The sequence below is a fragment of the Capricornis sumatraensis genome, chromosome 18, assembly GCF_032405125.1.
Source record: "Capricornis sumatraensis isolate serow.1 chromosome 18, serow.2, whole genome shotgun sequence".
In the NCBI taxonomy this organism is placed as follows: domain Eukaryota; kingdom Metazoa; phylum Chordata; class Mammalia; order Artiodactyla; family Bovidae; genus Capricornis; species Capricornis sumatraensis.
The window spans coordinates 77,679,196-77,700,993 of NC_091086.1; the positions used below are offsets into that span (position 1 = coordinate 77,679,196).

A 21,798-nucleotide genomic window follows, 5' to 3' on the forward strand; every position below is an offset into this window, starting at 1 on the left:
CAAAATGCTTGTAAATAATCATTCCTTGACCTCATTTCTGAGGCATTCATTGTAATGTATCCACTTTCAATTCTGATTTTGAGTCTTCTGTCTTAGTCTACCTAAGAGTTTTTTGTGTCTTTTCAAAATCCAAGTCAGCTTTGCTAATTTTCCCTGTTGTTTTCTACTCTCTCCTTATTTCTACTCTGATCTTTATTGTTTCCTTCCGTTTCCTTTGGGTTTAGCTTCCTCTAGCTCCTCGAGTTGTGAAGTTAGGTTGTTTATTTGCTATTTTGAGACCTTTTCTCCTCTTCAGCGCAGGCATTCACGAATGATGGTCTCATGATGAAGTCACAGGGGATGAGGGGGGCCTGTCCCAGTGCAGGCATCCACGAATGATGGTCTCATGGTGAAGTCACAGGGGACGAGGGGGGCCTGTCCGGCCGGAGCTGAGCTCCACTGCCAGGTCCGTACCACGCTGGCTCTGGCTGCCCAATGGTGCCACCTGGTGGTGGAGCTGTCGCAGGTCCCACAGGACCTCCACACACACCCCCCCCCCCCCCGGCGCCACACTGGCTGGGGCGGGCAGGACAGCAGCAGGTCCCTGGAACCTCCTCCCCAGTGGTCTCGGAGCCTGGGCCAGGGGACACCGAGAGCAGAGGCCCCCCAAGCCCAGCCTCACCTCCCACCTCTCTCAGAGCAGAACAAGGCTGCTGGGGCCGGCAGAGCTGGGCCGGCGGCAACGCAGACATCTGCAGCCACTGTCATGAGGGTCCTGGAGCGAGCGCCAGGCCGCTCTCCTCCAGGGCAGTTGGCGTCCTGGACGGGGAAGCCTGGTGGAAGGGGGGCTTATGCTCTGCAAAGGCAGGAGGGGCCCCAGGGTTGTGCCTGACAGCTGTCAGGGGAAGCAGAGTTGAGAAGCTACGCTCATTCTGTGATGTCAAGACTGTTCTTGCCCCTACTGAGAATAAATGGAACAAACCATCTCCTTCCGAGTGTCGCTGAGTTCCAGCACCACCTCAGTCATCTGCATGCCGTACTGCTGCTGCAGCTCAGCAAGGCGACTATGCAAAGACTTATTTTCCAGAGTCAGGGAGCTAATTTCTTCATTCAGAGTTGTCGAAGTGTCCTGAGTGGGTGTAAACTCTTGAACAGACGACAAAATGTGTCTCGCCTGAGCTAGAAGAGAGAATGTTGAGAAAATAAGTGTAGACAAAACATGTTCAATGCATTTTGAAAAATACAGGCTGCATACCTCAAAAACACTGACAGGTACGAAGACTAGAAAAGGGATATGTATGCCATTGAAATGACCTTGTCAGGCCTGTTTACCCCCAGGTGTGGATGGGGATGACCCGCAGACAGCAACAGCTCTAGGGACCTAGAGGAAGGAGCCAGCGTTGCTGGCTGCTGGTGCCTTCCAGGGGCCTGGGCACCAGCAGGCGGGCAGCAGCAGCCACCGGCCACTGGCGCCTCCTCGTCTGCTCCTCCCGAGCACCCAGACACCGTGAGCAGGGCCCTCGGGATGCCCCCGCAGCCCAGAGGGCAGTGAGGCCGGGGACAGGTCCAGCGAGGCCAGGGGACAAAGGCCCAGCAGTGGGCACAGGCGCCGGCATGCGGCACGCTGGGCCAACTTACCAAGGAAGGCTTCGCTGCTGTGCAAGGACCTGCGGCCACTCCAGTGCCTATCCACCAGGTCGAGGAGCGCTTCCAGAACCAGCGCCTCCAGGGCGGCCTTCTTCCCGGGCAGCGCGGCGGAGTGCAATTTGGGACACGCCTGCCCAGAGACAAACCCCCCTTGGCTCCCGTGCCCAACCCAGCGGGTGTGATGCAGTGTCAGACTGCCGTCTCGTCTGCTGCCTACGCCACGGAGGAGGGTCACGCTGCACACACCTGCAGGCATGGTGTGTGGGACTCGCCTCCCTGCCCCTGCATGCCTGTCCATGTCTGGGGGGCGGGGAAACCATCCCTCAGCAAGAGGAACGGCTGAGTTGTGGCCTGTGTCAGTCAGGGGCTGGTCAGGCTGGGCCCTCCTGAGCAGCCCCTGCCACTCTTGTGGGGTGGGGAGGAGACAGTCTCGGCCCGAACGCTCACTGGAGCCCGGTGGCCCGAAGTAGACCAGTGCACACAGGACCAGAGGGAGGGCTGGCTGGGCTGGTGCAGCAACTGGCTGCTGGGCAGAGCCTCGTGGCCCCACCCGGGTCCAGCCACGCTGGGCCCACAGCCACGGGCATTTCCATCAGAGCTCACTTTTCTTCCCTTTAGAAATCATTTCATCAGTTTTAAGGGATTACTGCAGAAAGGGAGCTGGCTCCTACCTGCCGGCTCACTTTCTGAGTGTCCAGGGAACATTTCCTGAGAAGCAGGGATTTAGCGAGTCAATACCAGCAGGGCCAGAGCTGGGATGAGGCCTGGTGCCCTCACTGTTAGACAAAGCAAAAGTTTCCTCCCAAAGAGCATCTTGGGACAGCCAGCCAGACCCAGAACGGGGTGCAGGAGCCACCAGGCCCCTCACTCCCGCCACTCCCCACCCGCGGGAGCCCAGGGCTCGGGAACGCACGGGCCCACGAGGGGTCATCGGGCCGGGGCAGCCGTCCCCTGGGGCTGGTCGACGTGCGGACACTGAGGCCACCAGCTGGCCACAAGCAGCAGAGGGTGAGAGCACCCAGGAGCACCGCACCAACACTTCCGTCAGAAGCTGCCCCGACGCGGCCTCAGGCGCAGGAACAGAGCCCAGTGGGGTCAGGCTTCTGCCTCCCACTTGAGGAACCAGGGTCAAGCCCTCTCCAAGACAACCACCTGGGGCCACAGTGCTGGAAGGAGGGGAGCTGCAGGCAGCACCCCCTCGTGCAAAGTCCCAACCCCACGGTGAGTGGGGTCCATCGGGGTGGCTCCATTCGGGGACAGGAAAGCCCCAGCACAGTCCTGACTCAAGCGAATCTCCATTTTCACTCCTTCCCTCAGTCCAGTGAGAGACGGAAGATGCAGCCAGACCAGCCGTGGGAGCAGAGACCCCGGCCCGTGGCCTGTGGCAGCCACGAACCGCCCAGCGCCTACGAGCGCAGCGTCCCTGGTTCTGCTGGTCTCCATTCAGGACCAACCACAGGGGCTCAGCGCCCCCAGGCCCTCTCAGCTGGGGTGCTCTCCCCTCCTCTGCCCACGTGGGGCGCTGTGGCAGGGCTGCCTGCTGCCCTATGTCCGCACGCTGGTCTTCACTCGAGCCCCAAACCTTTGAGAACGTCTCAGTCTCCAACTCGGCCATAACTGGCAGCGAGGCACAGTCTACGACCACTGTGGGACAGTCTGGGGAGAACCTCCTCTCCTGAACCAGGGGAGGCACAGCACACACAGCTGGGACTGCGTTCACGACAGCCCCGGGGGAGCACCAACCGCGGGCCCAGGCCGTGTGGGCGGGAGGCCCAAGACGACACCTCAAGGCACCCCGCCCCAGAAGGCAGCCCAGAAGGGCATTTTCTAATGGCAGCGGTGACCACACTACGGAGACGTGCATGTGAGGGCCGCATCCACCCTGGGGGCTCGGCGAGCACCCTCACCCCTGCTCACCTCGCTGGCGCTGGGTGGTCTTGGCTGCTCGGGCCCTGGGGTGGCCGAGAGAGAAGAGGCGGCCTGGCCCCAGCCCTCCGAACCGCTCCTCCGGCTCACACTCAGGCTCCCCTCCAGAGAGCTGAGACAGGCCTCGTCTGCAGGCACCTGGAACCTCCCGCCAGGCATCCTCCGCTTCCTGTACTTCTCAGGAGCAGGTAAGGGGTTTAACATCTTTTGTGCCCACACACTGGGCTTCTGAGGAGCAGCGCCCGAGTCCTCGGCCTCCGTGGAGTCTGTAACAGAGACGCAGGCAGAGCCCTCGCCATCGGCTCCCAGGGCTCAGGGACCAGCTGCAGCTGTGTGCGCACAGACATGGGAAAGTAACCGGCAAGTGGCAAGCTGGCCAACCACTGCGTCTTCCTGCCAAAGCTCTGTATAACAGACTGGGCCAGCCGGCTCTGTGAGTGGACGGGCCACTGCTCTCTGGCTGCCTGGGTCAGAGACCACCTGGACATCAAGGCCCCCCGGCTCCACGTCCGTCACCAAGTCCACCTGACCAGTGTCAGCGGGCCACCACCACCCCCTTGCTGGGACTGGTCTCACTCACACTCAGAGGGACCCAGCCCCCGCCTTCCACAACCCAAAGGCACACCAGTCACTCTCCATGCTGCTCGGCCCACTATGTGACACGGCCCCACTTCCCCCTGACCTGCAGCAGCCTGGGGCTTCTGCACGAGCCCACGCCCCAATACACCCCACTACACCCCACTACACCCCAGCGTGTCTGGCCATCAGGAGCCAGCAGAGCAAGCCGCCTGGGACTGAGGGTGACCCCACAGAAGTACAGTCTGAACACTTCAAAGCTCCAGGACAGACTATGGAAACTGAGAACGTGTTCCTGCTCACAAGCATCTGAGACGTGACATTAAGATACTCCACGTGTGCTGGATGGACCTGGATCAGAACACACACACATGCACCCCCACGTGAATCCGTGTGAAGGGACATGCGTGAGATCTCACAACACAAAGCACATGAAGCGAGAGGCCGTGACTGCGGGCCACGGGCGCTAGGCAGGCACCGCCACGACCCGTGCTGCCTCCAAGGTCCCCACAAGCTCACCTGGATGAAACTCAGGAAGGGACCAGGTTTGCTCTCACTCGGGAGGTTTCTGATGCCTTTTCCACGTTCATGCAAACACCACTCTCAATTAACTTGTTTAGTTTCCCTCGTCTTTGTGTTGTTCAGTTGCAAAGTTGTGTCTGACTCTTTGTGACCCAAAGGATCGCAGCATGCCAGGTTCTTCTGTCCTCCAGAGCAATCTCCCAGACATTGCGCAAATTCATGCCCATTGCGTCAGTGAGGCTATCTAACCACCTCATCGTCTGCTGCCCCCTTCTCCTTGCGTCTTCAATATTCCCAGCATCAGGGTCATCTCCAATGAGTCAGTTCTTCACATCATCATGTGGCCAAAGTACTGGAGCTTCAGCTTCAGCATCAGTTCTTCCAATTAATATTGAGGGTTGATTTCCTTTAGGATGGACTGGTTTGATCTCCATGCAGTCCAAGGGACTCTCCAGGGTCTTCTCCAGCAACATCATTCAAAGGCATCAATTCTTTGGCACTCAGCCTTCTTTATGGGTCATACCTGAATGGTCTAGTGGTTTTCCCTACTTTATTCAATTTAAGTCTGATTGTGGCAATAAGGAGTTCATGATCTGAGCCACAGTCAGCTCCCAGTCTTGTTTTTGCTGACTGTATAGAACTTCTCCATCTTTGGCTGCAATCTGATTTCGGTGTTGACCATCTGGTGATGTCCATGTGTAGAGACTTCTCTTCTGCTGTTGGAAGAGGGTGTTTGCTATGTGTTCTCTTGGCAAAACTCTATTAGCCTTTGCCCTGCTTCATTCCGCATTCCAAGGCCAAATTTACCTGTTACTCCAGATATTTCTTGACTTCCTACTTTTGCATTCCAGTCCCCTATAACAAAAAGGGGTTATAGATTGCACATCTTTTGGGGTGTTAGTTCTAGGAGGTCTTGTAGGTCTTTATAGAACTGCTCAACTTCAGCTTCTTCAGTGTTACTGGTCAGGGCATAGACTTGGATTACCAGGATATTGAATGGTTTGCCTTGGAGACGAACAGAGATCATTCTGTCGTTTTTGAGATTGCATCCAAGTACTGCATTTCGGACTCTTTTGTTGACCATGATGGCTACTCCATTTCTTCTGAGGGATTCCTGCCCACAGCAGTATATATAACGGTCATCTGAGTTAAATTCACCCATCCCAGTCCATTTTAGTTCGCTGATTCTTAGAATGTCGACGTTCCCTCTTGCCATCTCCTGTTTGACCACTTCCAATTTGCCTTGATTCATGGACCTGACATTCCAGGTTCCTGTGCAATATTGCTCTTTACAGCATCGGACCTTGCTTCTGTCACCAGTCACGTCCACAGCTGGGTGGTGGTGTTGCTTTGGCTCCATCCCTTCCTTCTTTCTGGAGTTATTTCTCCACTGATCTCCAGTAGCATATTGGACACCTACCAACCTGGGGAGTTTACCTATCTTTTTGCCTTTTCATACTGTTCATGGGGTTCTCAGGGCAAGAACACTTAAGTGGCTTGCCATTCCCTTCTCCAGTGGACCACGTTTTGTCAGAACTCTCCACCATGACCCGTCTGTCTTGGGTGGCCCTACACAGCATGGCTCACAGTTTCATTGAGTTAGACCAGGCTGTGGTCCACGTGATCAGATTGACTAGTTTTCTGTGACTGTGGTTTTCAGTCTGTCTGCCCTCTGACAGAAAAGGATAAGTGGCGTATGGAAGCTTCCTGATGGGAGAGACTGACTGAGGGGGAAATTGGGTCTTGTTCTGATAAGCATGGCCAAAGTTAAATCTTTAATCCATTTTCCTGTTGATGGGTGGAGTTGTGTTCCCTCCCTGTTATTTACCTGGGGCCAAACTAAGAACTGAGAATACACAGGAGAACTGTAGAAAAAAGATCTTCACGACACAGATAATCATGATGGTGTGATCACTCACCTAGAGCCAGACATCCTGGAATGTGAAGTCAAGTGGGCCTTAGAAAGCATCATTACGAACAAAGCTAGTGGATGTGATGGAATTCCAGTTGAGCTGTTTCAAATCCTGAAAGATGAAAGTGAAAGTGCTGCACTCAATATGCCAGCAAATTTGGAAAACTCAGCAGTGGCCACAGGACTGGAAAAGGTCAGTTTTCATTCCAATCCCAAAGAAAAGCAACGCCAAAGAATGCTCAAACTACCGCACAATTGCACTCATCTCACACGCTAGTAAAGTAATGCTCAAAATTCTCCAAGCCAGACTTCAGCAATATGTGAACCGTGTGTGAACTTCCAGATGTTAAGCTGGTTTTAGAAAAGGCAGAGGAACCAGAGATCAAGTTGCCAACATCTGCTGGATCTTGGAAAAAGCAAGAGAATTCCAGAAAATCATCATTTCTGCTTCATTGACTATGCCAAAAGCTTTGACTGTGTGGATCACAATAAACTGTGGAAAATTCTGAAAGAGATGGGAATATCAGACCACCTGACCTGCCTCTTGAGAAATCTGTATGCAGATCAGGAAGCAACAGTTAGAACTGGACATGGAACAACAGACTGGTTCCAAATAGGAAAAGGAGTACGTCAAGGCTGTATATTGTCACCCTGGTTATTTAACTTATATGCAGAGTACATCATGAGAAACGCTGGGCTGGAAGAGGCACAAGCTGGAATCAAGATTGCCAGGAGAAATATCAATAACCTCAGATATGCAGATGACACCACCCTTATGGCAGAAAGTGAAGAGGAACTCAAAAGCCTCTTGATGAAAGTGAAAGTGGAGAGTGAAAAAGTTGGCTTAAAGCTCAATATTCAGAAACCTAAGATCATGGTATCTGGTCCCATCACTTCATGGGAAACAGATGGGGAAACAGTGGAAACAGTGTCAGACTTTGTTTTTGGGCTCCATAATCACTGCAGAGGGTGACTGCAGCCATGAAATTAAAAGACACTTACTCCTTGGAAGGAAAGTTATGACCAACCTAGATAGCATATTCAAAAGCAGAGATATTACTTTGCCAACAAAGGTCCGTCTAGTCAAGGCTATTGTTTTTCCTGTGGTCATGTATGGATGTGAGAGTTGGACTGTGAAGAAAGCTGAGTGCTGAAAATTGGTGCTTTTGAACTGTGGTGTTGGAGAAGACTCTTGCGAGTCCCTTGGACTGCAAGGAGATCCAACCAGTCCATCCTAAAGGAGACCAGTCCTGGGTGTTCATTGGAAGGACTGAGGCTGAAGCTGAAACTCCAGTACTTTGGCCACCTCATGCAAAGTGTTGACTCATTGGAAAAGACCCTGATGCTGGGAGGGATTGGGGGCAAGAGGAGAAGGGGACGACAGAGGATGAGATGGCTGGATGGCATCACCGACTTGATGGACGTGAGTTTGGGTGAACTCCGGAAGTTGGTGATGGACAGGGAGGCCTGGCGTGCTGCGACTCGTGGGGTCGCAGAGTCGGACACGACTGAGCGCCTGCACCGAGCTGAACCTACAGCGGCAGTAGTGGAGATAATGGCAATCTCCTCCCACGCACACACTGCCACACTCAGTGCCTCCAACCCTGCAGCAGGCCACTGCCGACCCACGCCTCTGCTGGAGACTCCCGGACGCTCACGGGCAAGTCTGGGTCAGTCTCCTGTGGGGTCGCTGATCCTTTCTCCTGGGTCCTGGTGCACAAAGTTCTGTTTGTGCCCTCCAAGACTGTTTCCCCATCCTGTGTGAGTCCTGGCAGCTCTGCGGTGGGGTTCATGGTGACCTCCTCCAAGAGGGCTTGTGCCACACCCAGGCCTGCTGCACCCAGGCCCTGGCCCTGCAGCAGCCCACTGCTGACCCGTGCCTCCTCAGGAGACACTCAGACACAGCTCTGTCTCAGCCTCTGTGGGGGGCTCTGGGTCCTGGTGTGCACAAGGTGTGAGCCCTCCGAGCGTCCCTGCTGGGGACGGGGTTTGATTCTAAACGTGACTTCACCCCTTCTACCATCTTGCTGGGGCTTCTCCTTTGGGTAGAGTTAACCTCCTGGATTACTGGAAGAGGGTGTTCACTATGACCAGCACGTTGTCTTGACAGAACTGTTAGCCCTTGCCCTGCTTCATTCTGCACTCCAAGGCCAAACCTGCCTGTTAGTCCAGGTGTCTCTTGACTTCCTGCTTTGCATTCCAACCCCTTGTGAGGAAAAGGACGTCTTTTTCCAGTGTTAGTTCTAGAAGGTCTTGTAGGTCACCACAGAACCTTTCAACTGCAGCTTCTTTGACATTAGTGGTTGGGGCATAGACTTGGATTACTATGATACTGAATGGTTGGCCTTGGAAATGAACAGAGATCATTCCGTCATTTTTGAGACCACACCTAAGTGCTGCATTTTTAATTCTTTTGTTGACTGAGGGCTCCTCCATTTCTTCTAAGGGATGCTTGCCCGCAGTAATAGGTAAGCTGGCCATCTGAATTGAATTTCCCATTCCCACCCATTTTAGCTCACTGATTCCTACGGTGCTACCGTTCAATCTTGCCATTTCCTGCTGACCGCATCCAATCTACCTTGATTCATGGACCTAACATTCAAGGTTGCAATGCAATACTGTTCTTTACAGCATCGGACTTTACTTTCACGACCAGACACATCCACACCTGAGTGCTGCTCCCCATTTTGCCCGGCTGCTCCATTCTTTGTGGGGCTACTAGGAATTGCCCCCCACCCTTCCTCGTAGCATGCTGGACACCTTCCAACCTGCAGGGCTCATCTTCTGGGGTCATGTCTTTTTGTCAGCTTCCCTTTGTAAAGGAGCGTCTTCCCTGAACACACCTCAGGGTCACACACACACACAGTCGGGAGAAGACGAGCACAGCACACCAGGGGTCACCTGGGGTGAAGAGCTGCGGGGGGAGCTCGCCGCAGCGCTGGTCCTGCAACCTCGGCTCCACGCAGCCTGCCCTGGAGCTGCTCCTGCGCCGCTCAGGGCCCTTCCACAGCAAGTCTCCGCACTGGTGCTGGGCTGCCTGAGAGCTCAGTCGGTGCCGCGACTCTGCTGTGTTAAAAACATTTAAAAAGTTTATTCCACTAAAACTTACACTTCCGGTTCTGACAGTGTAGCATACCTGTCAAGCACACTCCTATGTGGGGTAAACAGGAAAAAAAGCTGGTAACACAGCACTGGCCACCCTGTAAGGAACATGCGGGCGCCACTGCCCACAGCAGCCCAGGCGAGGGGACCCCGCCCCACATCCAGCCAATGAGTCGGGACAGACACAACGGTCAGCGGATCCAGAGACTCCAGCCACGGAATGGACAACCTTGCAAGGTTGTCTTTGCAATAAATGGCACTGGTACAGCTGGATACACGTTGGGACAGACGGACAACCTGAGCCACCACCTCACACCACAGCCAGAAATTCACTCGAGAGAGCAGCTCTCAGACCCAAGTGCAGGTCCCCAGGAGGTGGACAGGTGCATGGGAGGGAGCGCCTGCAGACACGGCCAGCACATTGGAAAGTACAACCAGGAAGGGAACAGGGAGGAGCGGCCTCACGCAGACAGAACCGCTCCTGGGAGCGCTGCTGAGAAAATGAAAGGCAAGCCACGGGGAGGGCAGAAACTGGAGACAGGCTGTGTTCCACCAGCATAATGGAGTCCGGGGCGTCAACACCAAGAAAGGAATGGAGGGGGGCAGCGGGAGCAGAAACGGCTCAGAAGATGACATGAGCGCACGAGCAGGCTGCTGGGACTCATCTCCAGGATATGCGAACTAAAGCCCTCGGTAGACACCGCCACATGCTCAGGACGGGCGCCACCCTGGAGGGCCCGATGGGCTCAGGAGGTGGCGGGGAGGCGGAGGCAGGGCGCTGTTGCAGCAGGAAGACCCAGACGCTGTGACTTCACGAAAAGCTCCTGGGACCCACAAGAGAAGCCGCAGCAAAGCAGCTGAAGCTCACACACGTGTCCTGGCGGAAAAGCCAGCATGGGCGTGAAGGAGCTCACATGCCCGCGCTCATCAGGTGTCACCCCCTCACTCACATGCAGCCGGAGCCAGAGGGGAGCCCCCTTGAGGCCGGCGGCGGGGACTCAGCCCCTCCAGCACAGGATGCCTCACGTCTTCACTACCCCTGCAGCTGACCTGAGAGGGACCTGAGGTTAGAGACTTGCAGTGTGACTACCTCCACCTAAATATACTGACTTCTCCCGGAACTCCACGATCAAATTACGGATATTACAGCCACAGGACTTCCTGAAGAGTCTACATTTAAAGGCAAGTTCTTCTAAAAAGGCAGCGTGAATCCTGAGGCAGCAGACGTCAGCCTCCCAGGCAGGCTGGGCGCCCATCCTCTCGGCGAGGAGCAGCCTACCTTGGGAGCTCTGGAGGCTGGCCTCTGACTCCTTCTGGCTGGAACTCATGCCCTCAGGAGGGTTGCTCAGGTCCCACTCGCACTCGGCAATGAGGCTCAGGACCGCCTCGTCATCCGCGTCCATGACCAAGCACTTCTTGGCGGAGGGGTCAGTGCCCTTGACTCTGGAGTGATGAGGTCTACAAAGACAAGCAAACCTGGCTCTGGTGCCCCCACTTGCACCCAGCGCGTGCAGACCCCGGGACACAGCCGCCACACCGCTGACCCTGTCTCAGGGTCTCTGAGGAGGAGCAGCGGGGCCTTCTGCCACAGGGAAAGCGGAGCGAACTCGGCCAGGATGACTGGTCACCACACCTGGCTTCATAAAAGGGTGGCAGTTCCAGGAAGCCCCCTGTGTGAGGGTCTCCTAGCACTGTGGTATACGTGACCAGCAAAATTCAAGGAGGGACTTGCCTGGCAGTCCAGTGGTTAAGACCCCATGCTTCCAGTTCAGGGGGCACGAATTCTATCCCTGGCCAAGGAAGCTAAGATCCATATGGACCAACCAACCAACCAAACAACAAGAGAGTTCAAGAACACAGTGTCCCAATGTCGACTCTCACATTAAGTGACTATCTGTCTCTCTCTAGCAACTGACACGTGAAGCTGTAGAGTAGGAGGTCCCTCCACACAAAGGCAAACATTCACAGGGACCTAATTTCTAACAAAGGCAGCTTAAGAATCACTCTTCAAAACAGAACTCAGTCACACACCACGAATACTGGCTTCATGTCCCTGATCACACCTAGAGAAGTAGCTGACACTCTATTTTCTGGAGCTGAGAGTCTTCCAGGCCCCTGCAGAAAGAAGGGGACTGGGTCCTCCTTCAAGGGCTGCCACAGACACCTGCTGGTGGGCGCATGCAGCCTGTTCGGGCCTCTACTGGCACGTCTGGATAATAAGGCCATTGCGTCAGATCATCTAAACTCTGCGCTAACTTAGTCTCGAGATAATCAAGGCTGGCCAACTGAAAACACGCTCCCCAGGTGGCTCAGTGGTAGAGAATCCATTTGCTGATGCAGAAGACACGGGTTTGATGCCTGGGCTGGAAAGATCCCCTGGGGGAGGAAATGGCAACCCACCCCAGGATTCTTGCCTGGAGAATCCTGTTGACAGAGGGGCCTGGTGGGCTACAGTCCATGGGGTCGCAAAGCGTTGGACATGACTGAGCACACACACAGACTGCGGAACATTGCTGAAACAAAGTAAAGACAACATCAGCTCAGTCCAGTCGCTCAGTCGTGTCCAACTCTTTGCGACCCCATGAATCACAGCACGCCAGGCCTCCCTGTCCATCACCAACTCCCGGAGTTCACTCAGACTCATGTCCATCGAGTCAGTGATGCCATCCAGCCATCTCATCCTCAGTCGTCCCCTTCTCCTCCTGCTTCCAATCCCTGCCAGCATCAGAGTCTTTTCCGATGAGTCAGCTCTTCGCATGAGGTGGCCAAAGTACTGGAGTTTCAGCTTCAGCATCATTCCTTCCAAAGAAATCCCAGGGCTGATCTCCTTCAGAATGGACTGGTTGGATCTCCTTGCTGTCCAAGGGGCTCTCAAGAGTCTTCTCCAACACCACACTTCAAAAGCATCAATTCTTTGGCACTCAGCCTTCTTCACAGTCCAACTCTCACATCCATACATGACCACAGGAAAAACAATTGCCTTGACTAGATGGACCTTAGTCAGCAAAGTAATGTCTCTGCTTTTGAATATACTATCTAGGTTGCTCATAACTTTTCTTCCAAGGAGTAAGCGTCTTTTAATTTCATGGCTGCAGTCACCATCTGCAGTGATTTTGGAGCCCCCCAAAATAAAGTCTGACACTGTTTCCACTGTTTCCCCATCTATTTCCCATGAAGTGATGGGACCGGATGCCATGATCTTCATTTTCTGAATGTTGAGCTTTAAGCCAACTTTTTCACTCTCCACTTTCACTTTCATCAAGAGGCTTTTGAGTTCCTCTTCACTTTCTGCCATAAGGGTGATGTCATCTGCATATCTGAGGTTACTGATATTTCTCCTGGCAATCTTGATTCCAGCTTGTGCTTCTTCCAGCCCAGCGTTTCTCATGATGTACTCTGCATAGAAGTTAAATAAGGAGGGTGACAATATACAGCCTTGACGTGCTCCCTTTCCTATTTGGAACCAGTCTGTTGTTCCATGTCCAGTTCTAACTGTTGCTTCCTGGCCTGCATACAGGTTTCTCAAGAGGCAGGTCAGCTGGTCTGGTGTTCCCACCTCTCTCAGAAGTTTCCACAGTAAGTGGAAACACACCACATGCGCATGGGCTGGAAGACTCGCCGCTGTTAGAACATCCATTGCCCAAAGAAATCCACAGAATCAGTGCAATCCTATCAAAGTCCCAGTGATATTTTCCCCAGAAACAGAAAAACCACCCTAAAATGCCTCTGGAATCCCATGGAGCTCCAAATAGCCATAACAACATTGAGAAAAGAAAGCACTAGAACCAGGTTCAGAAACGCTGGATGAAATCAGGCTCTGATTTTAGGCAACTGTGAGTAATAATGCTACAGCATCTAATGGAAAAAAGAGACAACATGCAAGAATGGACGGGAAATGCAAGCAGAGACGGGGAAATTCCAAGGAAGACCCTAACAGAAATGCTAGCTGGAGACACTGCAACAGATGAAAAGTGCCTCTAATGAGCTCAACAGTAAACTGGATGTGGCTGAGGAAAGGCTCTCTGGACTTGATAACAGAGCAACAGAAACTCTAAAACTGAAAAGCGAAGCTTAAAAAAGACTGGAAAAAAGAGAAAAACCAGAACAGAATACCTAGAATCGTGGGCCAACACCAAAAGGCATAACATTCACACATGAGACTACCGGCAGGAGAGAGGGGGACTGAAGATGTCTTTGAAGATGACCAAGAATCCTCAAGTGAATGTCAGACACCAAATCACAGAGACAGGAAGCTCTGAGAACAGTGGCAGAATAAACGCTGGGAAAAATTAAAGCAAGGAACATGTTCAACTGGAGAAAAGCTAAGACGAAGAAGAAAATTTTGAAACAAGTCAGAAGGAGAAACTCTTTATGTACATTATTGTTGTTCAGCTGCTAAGTTGCGTCTGGCTCTATGTGACCCCATGGACCTCAGCATGCCAGGCTCCTCTGTCCTTCATCATCTCCTGGTGTTTGCTCAAAATCACCTTCATTGAGTCCATGATGCCATCCAACCATCTCATCCTCTGCCGCCCCCTTCTCCTCCTGCCTTCAATCTTTCCCAGCATCAGGATCTTTTCCAATGAGTCGGTTCTTCGCATCAGGTGGCCAAAGTATTTATTGGAGCTTCAGCTTCAGCATCAGTCCTTCCAATCAATATTCAGGATTGATTTCCTTTAGGAATGACTGATTTGATTTCCCTGTAGTCCAAGGGATTCACAAGAGTCTTCTGCACCACAATTCAACAGCATCAGTTCTTCGGCATTCAGCTTTCTTTACGGTCCAACTCTCACATCCATACGTGACTCCTGGAAAAACCACAGCTCTGATTATGTGGACCTCTGTCAGCAAAGTGGTGTCTCGTCATAGCTTTTCTTCCAAGGAGCGAGCGTCTTTTAATTCCATGGCGTCCAAGGTAAGAACAATCTGTCACTGCTCCCACTTTTCCCCCTTCTATCTGCCATGAAGTGACAGGACCAGATGCCATGACCTTAGCTTTCTTACTGTTTACACTGCACTTAGTCTATTGAGTGAGCAACAATATTATGTTAAAAAACAATGTATACACTGTAATTTTAGAATGAGCTGCTGCTGCTGCTAAGTCGCTTCAGTTGTGTCCAATTCTGTGCGACCCCATAGACGGCAGTCCACCAGGCTCCTCCGTCCCTGGGACTCTCCAGGCAAGAACACTGGTGTGGGTTGCCATTTCCTTCTCCAATGCATGAACGGGAAAAGTGAAAGTGAAGTTGCTCAGTCGTGTCTGACTCTTAGCGGCCCCATGGACTGCAGCCCACCAGGCTCCTTCGTCCGTGGGAGTTTCCAGGCCAGAGTGAAAAGTGCTAAGTGTGCTAAAAAGTGCTAACCATCATCTGAGGCTTTTGCAAGTCATGGCAGCAACGGGATCACAGATCACCATAATATAAAAAGCTGAAAAAGTTTGAAATACTGCAAGAATTACCAAAATGTGACACAGAGACATGAAGTGAACGGAGATCAAACGTCACTGGGAAAATGGCACGACAGACTTGCCTGACTCGAGGTTAACGCAAACCTTCCATCTATGAAAACACAGAATCTGCAAAGCACAATAAGGCAAAGCACAGAAAACGAGGTCTGCCTGTCCTGTGTGCTCAGGGCGACCCCCGAAGTGAAAACCTGCCCATAACTGATGTGCTGAGGGGGAAAACGGAATCACTGGATGATCACGTAAAACCACGAAAGGAAGGGAAGGTCAGAAGACAAAGTAAGAACAAGGGCATCAGACAGAAATAGCGAACACAGCAGCTGTCAACCCAGCTGCATCAAGAATCACTTCAGACAGCAGGGTCTAAACACACCACGCGGAGGGCAGAGACGGTCAGCGCGGATCAAAACACAAGGCGGACTACATGTTCCCTACAGAAACCCCCTTCAAATATAAAGATGCACAGGTTTAAAAGTAAATGGACAGAGAAAGGAAAACAGACTGCTAACAGCAGTCAGAACAAAGTGGAAGCAGCTGCATCACTTTCAGACAGAGCTGACTTTGGGCAGTGAGAGCAGCCTGGGATAAAGAGGGGTAAGGACTCAGCGCCGCTCTGCAGGAAGCGGCAGCAGCACTGGACGCGCTCGTGCCAGTAAGACAGCACCAGGTTCCCCAGCCCAGACGCTGAGGAGCTCAGCAGGACGGACCCACCTCCCCCGCGTCGGAAAGGGGCAGATCCCACCAAGGACACAGCGGGGCTCAACACCACCACCCGGAGGAGCCGGCGTTCACCTTGTCCAGACAGCAGGATGCTCATCCCACAGTCACAGGGAACACTCCCCAGCACAGATCCGTCCTGGGCCACAAAACACGCCTCTACACGCTAGAGAGGAAACAGGTCACACGAGGCTCGTTCTCAGGGCACAATGGAATTAAACTTGTAATAAAATAAGTAACAGAAAGATAACTGGAAAATCTCAAAAAAAGGAAGATTAAACAACATATTCCCAAATAACATGAGTCAAAGAAACCTCAAAAGTATTCTGAACTAAAGTACTTCAAAATAAAAATATTTTCAACTAAATTAAAAAGAATATACACCTCACCGAAATGTGTGGGACGCAGTGAGAGCAATGTGTGCAAGGAGACACATGATATTGAATGCACAGTCGACGCAGTGCAACCCAGAGCCAACAACCGAAGCTTCCGCCTTAGGGAGCTAAGTAAGTAAGTTAGATCCAAAGCAGGAGGGACGAAAGCAATAGTAAAATTTAGAGCAAAAATCAGTGAAGTTGGAAACGGGGAAAAAAGAAAATCAGCAAATCCAAAAGCTAGTTCCAAATTTAAAAAGAGAAATAAAATGGAAAAACCTCTATAACAGGTTAACTAGGAACAAAAAGACATGTGCCTAACACAGGAATTAAGAGCAGCAGCACCACTAGAGAGCCCACGGAGAGCAAGAGGCTAGCAGAGAGCACCAGGACACTCTGCCCGCAGACGGGGTAGCCCGGATGAAACGGACCGTTCCTAGAAACGCACCATCTTCCAAAACCCACACCAGGACAAGTGGGCACCAAGAACAGACTTGTACAGATTACAGATCTTGAATCAATAATTGACAGCCTTCTAAAATACCAGGTCCAGACAGGTTCACTGGTAAATCCTACCAACATTCAAGGAAGAAATTATAAGACAGAGAGGAAGCAGAGGGAATGCACCCTAACCTGTTCTGAGGCCGGCATCGCCGTGAGGCCAGCATCGCCGTGAGGCCAGCATCGCCGTGAGGCCAGCATCGCCGTGACGCCAGAACCGGCAAAGACAATGCAAGGAAACGGCAGGCCCTTCACCTCCCGCGAACACGGACGCAGAAGACCCCCAACAAACACCAGCAACGTGAGGCCAGCAAGGTGTGACAAGTCTACACCACAGCCGAGGGGGTTTAGTCCAGGTATGCATAGCTGGCTCAACACGTGGAGAAAAGCCAGCGTGACCCATCACAGCAGCAGGCTCAAGAAGAAGAGTCACAGGGCAATATCAGTAAATACAGAAAAAGTGTTCAACAAAGTCTAACACCCATCCATGATAAAACGGTCAGTAACCTGGGCATCGATGGGAACCTGCTCCGCTTGATAAAGAACACCGACGGAAGCCCGCAGGTGGCAGCAGCCCTGGTGCGAGAGACCCGCTGCCATCCCGCCAAGACCAGGAGCACGGCAGGCACAGCCCCGCTGCCCACGGCCTTCATACCATACTGGATGTCCCAGCCAAGGCAGTAGGACGAGAAAAGGAAATTAACGGCATACATCCCCTAAAAAGGGATGCTGAAGTCCCAACACCCCACACCTCAGAGCACGACCTTATTTGGAAATAAGAGTCTTTACAGGGGTAATCGAGTTAAAATGAGGAAATTATGGGGGGCCCTCACCAATGTGACTGATATCCTTAAGAATGGGGAAAGCTGGACACAGGACAGACGGCACAATGGGGAGCTCTGTGAGAAGACGCAGGGAGAAGGCAGCCGCGGAGAGAAGGGCTGGAGGGAACGCTGGAGACGGGCAGCAAGCCGTGGAAGCTGGAGCCATGGAATGGACTCCCTCTCAGAGCCTCCAGGAGGAAGCAGGGCTGACAGCACCTTGACTTCAGACTTCCAGCCTAAGAACTGTAAGGCAGTAAATTTTTGTTATTTTAAGCCACCCTGTTTGTGGTACTTTGTCACTATCAGCTGCATACAAATCAAATGCTTTTATACATTCTCAGCAATGAACAACTGGAATTTTAAATTAAAAAGCCCAAATTAGCCTCAAAAGACCAACATACTAAAGCATCAGTCTAACGAAATATGGACAGCATCAAAGCAGGAAAACTGCAAACCCCTGATAAATGAAGTCAGAGACCTAAATACATGGACATTCCATGTCCATGGATACGAACACTCAATATATTAAGGTGTCAGTTCCTTCTCATCTGTGATTCAACACAATCTCAATCAAAATTCCAGCAAGGTCTTTTGTGGATCCCGACAGGCTAATTCTGAAAGTCGTATGGAGAGTAACTGGCAACGCAACGTAAAGGGGGACAAAGTCGCAGGACCCACACTGGGTGACTGGCAAACGCCCGTGGGTGTGGACGGGGCTCGAGAGCTCCGCGGGGTCTCTTCTGCAGGAGGCACCGACTTCATCACGAGGGCTCCACCCGCAGGACCTCACCGCCTCCAACAGGCCCTGTCCCCTGTGTTATGGTCCCTAACACCCTGGAGCCACTGAGTTGGGGTTGGGACCCCAGCATGAAAATCCGGGGCACACGATACTCAGACCATCCTGCAGGGTCAGTTAGCCGGGTTTGAAATAGGGATGTGAGGGGAGGGGAACTCCAAGCGAGGCAGCTGAGGGAAGAGGAGATTCCCGGAATTTGGAACTGATCTTAAGATGTTAGAACACAAGTTGGCAAAGTATGGCCCACAGGTCAAATCCAACCCACTGCCTGTGCTGTGAACAAAGTTCTACTGGAGCACAGCCATTAGTTTACGCATTGTCTATAGTTGCTTTCATCTACAAAGTCAGGGTTCAGAAGTTAGAACACAGATCATACAGCCCACGGAGCTGAAAACATTCTCTCCAGCCCTTTACAAAAAGAGCCAGCTGACCTCTACGTTAGAGAGACTTACAGACGAAGGTGTGTGATGCAAGAGAAAGAGTACTGAAAGCTTCCGACAGAACAAAACGCCGTCTAAGAAGGAGTATAGAACCTCACACATTACAAGCTAGGTGAACACCACTGACTGACTGACACCTTTAGAATCAACCAAACACATGAAGACTCTGCTTTCAGAACACACGTGCTACCACCCCGACAACCTCAAGTCAGACATCAAAGTGCAGACGGCAGGCGCTGGGAGACGCTGAGAAGCCAGGCACAGGCGGCACAGGCTCCCACAGCCTGGCACAGTGAGTGTGAGCCCTGCCCGCAGAGCAGGGAAAGGAAGGGGGCACCAGAGGGCGCGGGGCCCGGGAGCTGGCGCCGCCGGGGTGCGAGAGGCGGCCCCAGAGCTGCCAGGCCTGTCAGAGCACTCCCATCCACAAACAGCAGTGTCTGCACCGGCCGAGACCAGGAAGGAACAAACGTATCTGGAAGCAGCAACCGCTGGAGGAGGGCCAGCGGCTGCCTGAGGAGTGGGCGGGAGCTGGGAGGCGGACCGCGGCTTCTCGCCACAGGCCTTTCCTGCTACCTATCCGACGGCAATTTCCTTAACAACGTTTCCAGTATTGGGTTGGCCAGAAAGTTCTTACCATCTTACAGGAAAACTCAAACAAACATTTTGGCCAACCTAACACTGAAAAGTAACCTACAGACACTGTGATCCACAGGAAGAGAGTCTGTCCCAAGGGTCCGCGATCGCCAGCTGGCGGGGGCGTCTCTCCCAGCCCCACCACGCCCCCGCAGGCCTGGCCTCTCAGGGGCAATCCGCAGGCAGAGTTTGCATCTCCGGCTAATACAGAGGTTGGCATTCTTCTATCAACAATGAACACTCCTCAAGATGCTCAAACACCACTTCTGTTCATGGGCTTCCCTGATAGCTCAGCTGGTAAGGAATTCCCCAGCAATGCAGGAGACCCGGGTCAGGAAGATGCCCTGGAAAAGGGCAAGGCCACCCGCTCCTGCTCTCTCGCCTGCAGAACGGCACTGCACAGCGCACGAGGTCACAGAGCTGGGCGAGACTGAGCGACTTTCACTCTCACTTTCCTGTTCATACCTCTCTTCTCTGAAAACAGATGGGAAGCTCTGCTTTGAGTCCAGTGAGTCCTCCGAACCAAAAAGCAGCTGGGACGCTCTCCGCTCACTCTCCCTCACGGGGCGGTCATCTACAGAGAAGACAGCAGGGGCAAGGAGCAGGAGGCAGGTGCCAGGCCCCTCCACGGCGCGCCCGCCGGCTCCCGTGGCAGTAAGGTGTCCGCTGCCCACCCAGCCTCACACGCACTTGACCAGGGGCGCTGCCCTGCTCTGCGGCCCTCCCCTCCCCCGAGGGCCGACCCACCACAGGAGCCTGCGGATGCTGAGCGCGACCCCGGGGGCGGCAGCTCACGCCCGGCTTGAGCCTCAGACGGGAAGGGAAACACACACCAAGTTCGCACGCAGGCACGCCCTTCTCGCCTCCTCTTGACACATATCCTGGATGCTGGGCAAGGGCCCCAAAAAACCCCTAGCAAGTGTCCACGGGCGAGGAGCCCAACACACTGGAGAGAACAGGCCCAGGCCACGTGCTGGCACCCAGGGCTCACCTCCTCGGATCCCGGGGACTGGAACAGGAGACAGAGCCAAGCTTAACCGTTTCCGCATGCGCCCTGGACCCAAGAAGACCTCCCGCGTCCACAGCCACACCTCCCGAGTACCCGAGGGAGGCTGCCCTCCCAAACGCTGGAGGCCGGCCCTCAGGAACTTGTCGGGACCGCCCCAGAATTGCTCTGGAAGCTGAGCCCACAGCGCCCAGAGGCGCACGTCCCAGTGAGAAACAAGGACCAAGGTGTGGACTCTGCATGGCAGCCCTGGCCCCATGCGGGGTGCCCCCGGGAGCCCCCTCCATCCCCTCAGGGACTCCGTCCGGCACACGCCAGTCTGAGGCCTCCTGAGCTCTGCGCTCTCACGGCCTGGACGTGGCCTTCATGCCAACAACTCACAACTCTACTTGCTCAGCCTGAACTTCACTGAGTCAGCACCATGCCCCTCGCTGAACTCAAGCTCCATGTGGCTAAGACCAGTGCAAACCCCTCTCACCCAGAACACACCCTCTCTGCACAGCAGCGGCCCCCAGGCCCGGCGAGGGCCTCCTCTGCTCCCAGCCAGAGCGCTTGGGTTACTCCCGCGGAGCTCCCACGGCGCCCGGCGGGAGAGCGGGCCTTCCAAGAGCTCCAGGGTTCCCGGAGCACGGGCTCCAGTGACTCTCCTTTCTCATCTGAGTGCCGTTCAGACTGGAACAGCTCTGTAAGCCGGATCTAGAACTTTCATCACAAGTAGAAACTCATCATTTAAAACTGAAGGCTGCACAACCTTCAAGAAGGATTGTAATGCTTCAATAGTTTACAGAATGCTTACACAATCAGCTAAGGACACAAGCGTTTAATCCTCCCAAATATCTAAAAACCAACATAACGTTTAAACCCTAAGTAGGTCTGAACAAACAGTGCGCCTCTGGGGGTCAGAGGCCCAGACCCAGGCCAAAGTGGCCTAACCATGCAGCCAGGCTCCCTAGAGCCAGCGGCACCAGCCTGGGGACAAGGAGGTGAGCCAGGGCAGCAGAGCCAGGGTGCCTGTGAGATTCGCTCCGTGCAGCTGAGGGGGCAGAGCCAGAGTGTCTGCAGGTCCTGCGGACACTGGGCGGGCAGGAGCCACGGTCTGCCCACTGCCCAGCGTCTACCTGACAAGCGCTGCCATCTGGGTCTCATTTCATTATCTCAGCACCTGGGAGGTGGAGACACCCTGGAATCCCTCCAGCCTCCCCAAGCAGTCAAAGGCCCTCTGAGTGGAGAACACGCACTGATCACTGGGGGCACAGAAGGACCACCACCCTCCAATCAGACAGTCCTAACTGCCCTCAAGCGGCACTTCCACAGGAGGACCAGGTCCGACACCCGAGGCCCTCCTTCCCCAGGGCCTCCGGCTGGCACACCCTCGGCTC

The 21,798-nt window shown here is 53.6% G+C and overlaps 1 protein-coding gene across 1 annotated transcript in view; it reads right to left on the reverse strand.

Moving 5' to 3' along the window:
* The window catches only part of CEP72 (centrosomal protein 72), a 41,226-nt gene that overhangs the window by 12,363 nt on the left and 7,065 nt on the right, over nucleotides 1-21,798 (reverse strand). Inside the window, 7 exon segments of the mRNA XM_068990536.1 lie at nucleotides 962-1,158; nucleotides 1,618-1,756; nucleotides 3,544-3,854; nucleotides 7,311-7,334; nucleotides 9,464-9,625; nucleotides 10,944-11,122; nucleotides 19,879-19,987. Coding sequence (XP_068846637.1) covers nucleotides 962-1,158; nucleotides 1,618-1,756; nucleotides 3,544-3,854; nucleotides 7,311-7,334; nucleotides 9,464-9,625; nucleotides 10,944-11,122; nucleotides 19,879-19,987 — 1,121 coding nt within the window.